This window comes from Jatropha curcas, chromosome 3 (assembly GCF_041381405.1).
Source record: "Jatropha curcas cultivar XTBG-Jc1 chromosome 3, XTBG_Jcur_1.0, whole genome shotgun sequence".
In the NCBI taxonomy this organism is placed as follows: Eukaryota; Viridiplantae; Streptophyta; class Magnoliopsida; order Malpighiales; family Euphorbiaceae; genus Jatropha; species Jatropha curcas.
Genome location: NC_143153.1, coordinates 8014100 through 8022574, shown reverse-complemented (window position 1 = coordinate 8022574; position 8475 = coordinate 8014100). Strand labels below are relative to the sequence as shown.

At 33.2% G+C, this 8475-nt stretch overlaps 1 protein-coding gene across 5 annotated transcripts; it reads left to right on the top strand.

The window, feature by feature from the left end:
• The first annotated feature begins 2293 nt into the window (after positions 1–2293).
• Positions 2294–7859, top strand: HDG2 (homeodomain GLABROUS 2). Of its 5 annotated transcripts, none has more exons than XM_020683780.3 (13): positions 2294–2554; positions 2750–3366; positions 4000–4223; positions 4309–4426; positions 4649–4837; positions 4928–5350; positions 5445–5546; positions 5713–5913; positions 5997–6171; positions 6249–6520; positions 6662–6778; positions 6863–7258; positions 7336–7859. In XM_020683780.3, exons 2-12 carry the CDS (start codon positions 3262–3264, stop codon positions 7232–7234), a joined length of 2298 nt encoding a protein of 765 aa, XP_020539439.1. In that variant the 5' UTR covers positions 2294–2554; positions 2750–3261; the 3' UTR covers positions 7235–7258; positions 7336–7859. The 5 variants fall into 5 exon arrangements, with proteins under 5 accessions (XP_020539439.1, XP_020539440.1, XP_020539441.1 ...); XM_020683781.3 differs by having other exon boundaries at positions 2747–3366; XM_020683782.3 differs by having other exon boundaries at positions 2295–2554; positions 3944–4223.
• Positions 7860–8475: the final 616 nt, after the last annotated feature.

Here is an 8475-nt window from a genome sequence, read left to right as displayed (position 1 = left end):
AGACGGGTCTGTGACTGGGAACATGGCATGCGGCGGTGGTCTTCTTAGAGACTACAACGGCAAATGGGTTCATGGTTTTTTTTTTTTCCAAGCTTGGGTTTTGTTCAGTTCCTAGTGCCGACTTTCTCTCAAAAGCTGCAGGAAACTTTCCTAATGGCACACACTTTCTTCAACAGCCTCTTCAAAGAGTTCTTCCATGGCTACTGCATGATAACTTGGGTGGAATGCATTCTAGAGTTTGTTTGTAATTTCTAGAGCTTTGGCTCTCCTTTTTTTACCAAAAAAAAAAATATATATTATTTCTTTATGAGTTTTAGAAAAATATACTATCCTTATTTTTTAATCAAATAATTCTTTTATGGGTTTTGAGTTACTTATTCAAAAATTAACCACTCAACAAGGACATTTTATTTTTATTCTAATAAAAAAAAGGAGACAACATGATGAAGATGGCTCTTTTCTCTTCTTTGTGTTCCTTCACAAAGTTTGTGTAGAGAAAGAAGTACGGATGTAAGCCAATTTGCATTTCACACTCCAAATATTGCAAAAATACTTAAATTAGCTCAAACTCAAATGGAAACTATTATTGCTTGTTAGATATATTTTTTTTAATCAAAATTGATCACTAAATAGTTTTTGTTGCAAACCATCTAAAAAGATATATACTATTATTGATTGATGAGATGGAATGCCCTTTTAACTATAATTACATCCATGCTTTTGGTGGTTAAATGCACTTGCAATGTGTTATGCATATTGCATAGGGTGGACCATCACTTTGATATATATCATCTTACCATCTCAAGTTTGAAATTACTCTTACATAGTTTAATTAGTAAATAGTGTTAATTATTCGAATTTAATTTAATCAAAGGAAATAAATTTAATTTAATGTGCAAAAATTAATCACAGCACTTAATTGAAAAAATGTATTACAAATGTTTGATGATCTTTTATAGTAGCCAATCAAAAGGAATGTGATTTTCATTTTTTTTTTTTTTTGGAAATTAAACCCTATCTTGATATAAAGAGCAATTATAATAATTCCATCCATTTTTAACTGTTGCTTGTTCATAATTAACTGTCATTTTAAGAAGACAGAGGAGTATTAATAATTTTTTATTAATTTTACTCTTATTTTTACTCAACACAATATTTATTGTCTATAATTTCCTAAAATTCATCTTATCACCTTCTTCTTTCTTTTCCTTAATTTAATGGAAAGATTTATGAAGAGAGAATTATTAACATTGAAATAATTAGGTGAGATAAAGAGTAATTTAGTTAAATTACGAAGTAAGTAGGTGATTTGATTACTTTCTTAATTATCATATAGAACCTAATTAAAGGTGAAATAAAAATGGATAGAAGGAATATATAATTCAAATCAAGGTACTTATAATTGAATAGTGAAATTATTAATTTCAATTATTATGAGACATGAGCCATCTTAAATAATCTATCAAATAAAAATTAATTCATGTTTTAATATGCAATATTAATTTAAACCACTATTATAATTCTAGATTTTCTTCTAAAAAAATTATTATTCTAGATTTATTAATAACTTTAATCAATTAGACATAAAATTTATTTCTTATTATTAGATTTCAGAAATTAATTAGTAACAAAATTAGAGTGCTCATCTTGAACACCAACAGAAATTTTGAAAATCTTTTTTTAATTATATATGAATATATAATTTCAAGGAATTAATTAAACAGTGTAAATAAACTTTCTTGTAATATATAGGATCAATCTAGCCCAAGCAATTTAGTAACATACATAAACATATGATTTTTTTTTTTTGAAAGAAACATATGATTTATTATTATTATTGTTATTGTTATTATTATCATTATTATAAAAATTAATATGTTTACGTATATGTTATAAAAACAATGAATTATTATTAATTATTATTCAAGTCCTAGATGGGCAAATGTAAAAATAATTTATTTGCTGTTGGAAAAAAGAAAATAATAATAAAAAAATTAAAGAAAGCAACCAACAAGTGTGTGTATATAAGAATTTTTGAAGATTGAAATACGTTATTAATGTAGATGTAGAGAGAAAAACAAAATTATAGCTAGAGAGAGTTTGGCAGCCGTCAACTCCCTCTATTCTCTAAACCAAAGAAATTAAACCAAAACCAAAACCAAAATCCCAAAAAAAAAAAAAAAAAAAAAAAAGTCTATCTCTATCTCTATCTTTCTCTTTCTCTTTCTCTCTCATTCTTATAGGTATAGCAATTGCATTTACACCTCTCCACCATTAAATGCTATTGCACCTCTCAATTACGCTCTGCAATAACTCCTGGCTGCCACATTTCCTTCCCTTCCCCATCTCTTTCTCCTTCTTCTTCTTCTTCTCCCTCTCTTTCTTTCTTTCTTTCTTCCTTTCTTTCTTTCTTTCTTCTTCCTCTTCCTTGTTTTTGATTTTTTTTTTCTGTTTTTTCAATTTCTCTCTCCTTTTTTGTATATCTAATTACCATAAAAGCTTCAGCTCTTGCCAAACAAGCCTCCAATCAGTCCCTCTGTATTTGGTTGATAAGGTAAACTTCATTTTCAGATCCACGAACCCTTCTCTGTTTGTGGGTTTCTCTTCTTCTTCTTCTTCTTCTTCTTCTTCTTTTAAAAGAAAAACTCTTTTTAACACTGGTCATTTCTTGTTTTCCAATTCTTTTGGATTTTGTACTGATTTTTTTTCTTAAACTTTTTGCTTTTGGTTTTCTAACTTGTTGTAGCAGATTATAGAGAGCCAAAGCAAGAAGGAAGACAGAAGGAAGAGACAGCGAAGCCAAAGTTGGATTCTTGGGGATCTTAGTTGGGCGTTACATATACAAGTAAAATAAAAATTGCATTTGGGAGTTGGGTTTTTATCTTTTTAGTGTCAAAAGGTCGTATGGAAAATTGTCAACCCTTATCTTTCTTTTATATATTTCTCTTACATTTGTACGTAAGAACAGGTTAGACCTAAAGAAAAAAGAAAGAAAGAAAGAAAGAGAAAGAGAAAGAGAAAGAGAAAGAGAGAGAGAGAGAGAGAGAGAGAGAGAGAGACAGACAGACCCATTTCAACGGCAAAGTCAGCTCTGTCAAAGAGAATCTATCAAAACCCTATACTCTCTCTAATCTAATCTTCTCTCTCTATATAAAGCAAACTTCCAAACCCAACACACCACTTTTTAGCACAGTAATAGAAGTGAGAGTTTGAGCTATTAAGCTATATAAACATATTATTAGGGTTCGTGGGTTTTGAAATATGCCTGCCGGTGTAATGATTCCGGCAAGAGACATGCCGTCGATGATTGGGACTAATGGGAATGCTGGTGGGTTCGGATCATCTTCAGGGCTTACCCTCGCTCAGGTCTGTGCTTGCTTAATTAATTAATAATATATGTTTGACTTGTATTAGTATATAATAATTTGAGGCTTTTGATCTAATTTTCCTGTTCATTGGTTTGTTTAATGTACTTTGAGTCATTTCAGAAATTCTTTATTAATTTATTTTTTTATTTTTTGTTTTCCCTTAAACAAAGTAGATCTTTTCGTCTTCTACTGCTATTTCTACTGCTTCTACTTCTACTGTTAAGAAGCTAAAAAGGTTTTTTATGTCGGCGATTAGGTCAGTAGTCAAGACTAATTTCCCATTTGAAGCAAAATCCTTATCGATTCTTGCAAAACGCGTCATGTTTTAAACTCTCTTCTCTTTTTCTGCACTATGCACAAAATGCACAGAAAAGAAAAAGAAATTGAAAAGAGAAACAGTCTCTGCAACAAAATAGCTTTTGTCTTCTACAAGATCTAATGGTTTTTTTTCTTTTCTTTTTTTTTATTTTAAAAAAAGTTTAAACTCTTATTTCCTACTTTAACACTTCATAGACAAAATCTTGAGTGTGTTATTATTTTTTCTTTGTGTTTTTTTTGAATTTCTGTTTTTATAGATTGAAAAACAATAAGCCTTCAAGAGTATACTTAAAGATCTGTAGAAATGTTCCAGCCAAATATGATGGAGAGTCAGCTTCATCACCACTTGAACATGACACAGAACACATCAGAAAGCGAATTAGCTCGACTTCGAGATGACGAATTCGACAGTACTAATACAAAATCCGGCAGCGACAACCATGAAGGTGGTGCTTCCGGCGACGATCAAGATCCTCGTCCTAATAAGAAGAAAAGATACCATCGCCATACTCAACACCAGATCCAAGAAATGGAAGCGTAATTAATTAAGCTTCATTTCAAACAATTAAATGGTTTTCTTTAGTTCTTTATGGTTATTAATTTTTTTTATATAAATGTTTAGTTTTTTCAAAGAGTGTCCACACCCAGATGACAAGCAAAGGAAGGAACTTAGCCGTGAATTAGGGTTAGAGCCATTGCAAGTCAAATTTTGGTTCCAAAACAAACGCACCCAAATGAAGGTATAACGTCTCTGCACAATCTTATAGATTGGACCTTACATATATAGACCATGTGACATAATTTACATCAATGGATTTGACGGTTACGATATGATCATTATTTCTTGCTCCTCTCTTTTGGGATTCTTTTTTCTTCATTTTTGTTTGGATTTGCATACCCATTTTTAGCTTCTTTTGGATGTTAAAACTCTTTTTTTTTTTTTTTTTTTTGGTCATGCACAGACACAGCATGAGCGACATGAAAACACGCAACTTCGAGCTGAGAATGAAAAGCTTAGGGCTGATAATATGAGATATAGGGAAGCTCTTAGTAATGCCTCATGTCCTAATTGTGGAGGACCTACTGCTATTGGTGAAATGTCTTTTGATGAACATCATTTGAGGCTTGAAAACGCCAGACTAAGAGAAGAGGTGATAAATTAAAGTATCAATATAATTTTAGAATCCATTGATTATGTAATTTCTTCCACATTATTTAACATTGAGATGTTTTGTCTATAGATTGATCGTATTTCAGCCATTGCTGCTAAATATGTTGGCAAGCCTGTAGTGAACTACCCTCTTTTATCAGCACCAATGCCTCCGCGGCCTCTTGAACTTGGCGTGGGTAATTTTGGAGGGGAAATGTATGGAGCCGGAGACTTACTTAGATCGATAGGCGCACCTAGTGAGGCTGATAAATCTATGATCATTGAGCTTGCAGTTGCAGCCATGGAAGAACTCATTAGAATGGCTCAAATGGGTGAACCATTATGGATGAGTAGTCTTGATGGAACAAATTGTGTAATAAATGAAGATGAATATATTAGAATATTCCCTAGAGGAATTGGACCGAAACCTACTGGTTTTAAATGTGAAGCTTCTAGAGAAACTGCTGTTGTTATCATGAATCACATTAACCTGGTTGAGTATCTAATGGATGTGGTAAGGTTTAATTCTTCAATTCGCAAATAAGCTGTTTTTAGCTTCTTGGATTTGGATTAGGTAAAATTGTTATTATTGTTTCATTGCTTTTTAGAATCAATGGTCTATTGTGTTTTCCGGCATTGTCTCAAGAGCCATGACTTTGGAAGTTTTATCAACTGGAGTTGCGGGGAACTATAATGGAGCCTTACAAGTGGTAATTAAATATCTTACATTAGCTTTTAGGCCTCATAATCTGGCTATTGGTTATGCAATTTCAAGAATTGTAAAATTTGACATTTACATGATTTGGTATACCTAATTTGTACTATTTTATGGGTTAAGAAAAGTGAAATCAAACTTGCTAATTTCATTTCATCCAGATGACGGCTGAATTTCAACTACCTACACCGCTTGTTCCCACTCGAGAGAGTTACTATGTAAGGTACTGTAAACAACATGCAGAAGGGACTTGGGCTGTGGTAGATGTTTCATTAGACAATTTACGCCCTAGTCCGGCAGCAAGATGCCGGAGAAGGCCATCTGGATGCTTAATTCAAGAAATGCCTAATGGATACTCAAAGGTAATTTAACTTTCAAACTTAATAATCATCATTTACTATTTCAATTAATTAATTAATTGATTGGTGCCACTAATATACCTCAGGTTACATGGGTTGAACATGTGGAAGTGGATGATAGAGGTGTTCATAGTCTGTACAAGCAGTTAGTAAGCTCAGGCCACGCATTTGGTGCAAAACGTTGGGTGGCTACACTTGATAGGCAATGCGAAAGGCTGGCAAGTGCAATGGCAACAAATATTCCGACAGGCGATGTTGGCGGTAATGTTTATTACATGTACATTAGTAACATCATCAGTAATGAATGCACATATAATATTTTTTTTGTTAATTTACAGTTATAACTAATCAAGAAGGAAGGAAGAGTATGCTGAAACTGGCAGAGAGGATGGTGATAAGCTTCTGCGCAGGAGTGAGTGCCTCTACTGCTCATACATGGACGACACTGTCCGGAACTGGAGCTGATGATGTTAGGGTTATGACTCGAAAGAGCGTAGATGATCCAGGGAGACCTCCTGGCATTGTGCTTAGTGCTGCTACTTCTTTCTGGCTTCCAGTTCCTCCAAAGAGGGTTTTTGATTTTCTCCGCGATGAGAACTCGCGAAGTGAGGTATGTTTTTGTTATGCAAAGACTATATACTTGTGACGAAAATTAGATAAAAAGAGAACAATTTCTTGAATGTATTGTTGAAAATAATATTCAGAAGAACTAATTTTCTTGAATCCTAAATGAATTCATCTAATTCTCCAGCTTTATTACTCATACTTACAGTGGGATATCCTATCAAATGGTGGAGTTGTTCAAGAAATGGCGCATATTGCTAATGGCAGGGATACTGGCAATTGTGTGTCTCTTCTTCGAGTAAATGTACGTGGCACCCATTACCTATTTGATTTTTTCACTTGATTATATCATATATTTACTAAATTTAATTAATACATATGATTTTAGAGTGCAAATTCAAGCCAAAGCAACATGCTTATTTTGCAAGAGAGTTGCACTGATCCAACAGCCTCTTTCGTCATCTATGCTCCTGTCGATATTGTTGCAATGAATGTTGTACTTAATGGTGGAGATCCAGATTATGTAGCTCTTCTTCCTTCTGGGTTTGCTATTCTTCCCGATGGAACCACCACACACGATGGAGGAGGCATTGGCGAACCCGCTTCACCTGGTGGATCTCTTCTAACTGTTGCATTTCAGATTTTAGTTGATTCGGTTCCTACAGCAAAACTTTCTCTTGGGTCAGTTGCAACTGTCAACAATCTGATCGCGTGCACTGTTGAGAGGATTAAGGCAGCATTATCATGCGAGACCGCATGAACTACCATGAAACGTTAATTATAGGTAATCCGATTCATTTTAACAAAGCAGAAACTAAAAATGTTCATGCTCAGGTCTAATAACTTTTCTTCTTTTCACAGTTAGCGATTGAAGAAGGAAGAAAAAGAGGAAATATATGAAAAGAAGATGCGATTTTGGATAATAGAAGATGGAGAGAGAAGTCAAGAGCGCACCTTACATGATCCTTTTCATGCTCATGGGATTTTGTTTAGGGTTTAAGAAAAAGAGAGAAGCTAAACAAATTTCATGAGAGATTGAAATGGATTACAGGTTCGGGTATTGACTTCCCCAAAAGTTTTAAAAAGGAAAAGAACCCATTAGAGGAGACAACCTTGTTGTACAAGGTTGAACTATCCCTTTCTCCTACTTGAAACAATATTTTTAGGAAGCTAGCTAGGGTTTTGTTGTGCAAGATGGGGATTTTTTTTTTTTGGCTTTAAATTAGTACTGTAACTAACCTGTGTCCTCTTTTTTCCTTCTTCTATTGTTGTGTGTTTTAGAAGCATAAATAGGTGGAAAAAGCTCACACCTATTGGCTATTGGCAGACATTTGCTACCCTTTTTTTCCCATCTTAAGAGCTTTTGGACTAGACTACTTTTGTTATATGCTTTCTCTCTTTTCGGTAATATTTATTAATTTGCATGTGTTAGGCTAAATGATTATTTGATTTATATATTTGTATCCTTTCTGAAACCAACCAACTGTTTTCATTTGCATATTATGCACTAATAAATAATTTCAACGCATGCATAACTTTTTTCCTTCATTATTTTTCCGGTTAGGAACAGGAAAACATTCCCCCAACAATTAAATTGCACTTACCCAGTATCATAGCATAGAAAGTTCATGCTTTTGACATAGAGAAAAATGATAATAAATGTATTTTTTGGAGAATCTTTTCATAAATATTTCCTCCATCCCAATAGATAGGCACACTCATCGTTTCGCAAGCATTAAGAAAATTTTGTTACTATCACCGTGTTCCATAATACTTCTCACATTTGAAGAAATAATTTATTTCAAAATACTTATCACAGGAATAATAAATTTTTTAAATCAGTCGCTAAATAGGAAAAATTGGTGCCTAATCAAGAATTATAGCCGAATTGCGACCGACCCGACTTGATTTGTGACTAATCCGCTGGTCGCTAATTTATTTAGCGACCGAATTACTAATTGGTCGCTAAGTTAGCAACTGAAATCAGTCGCTAATATTTAA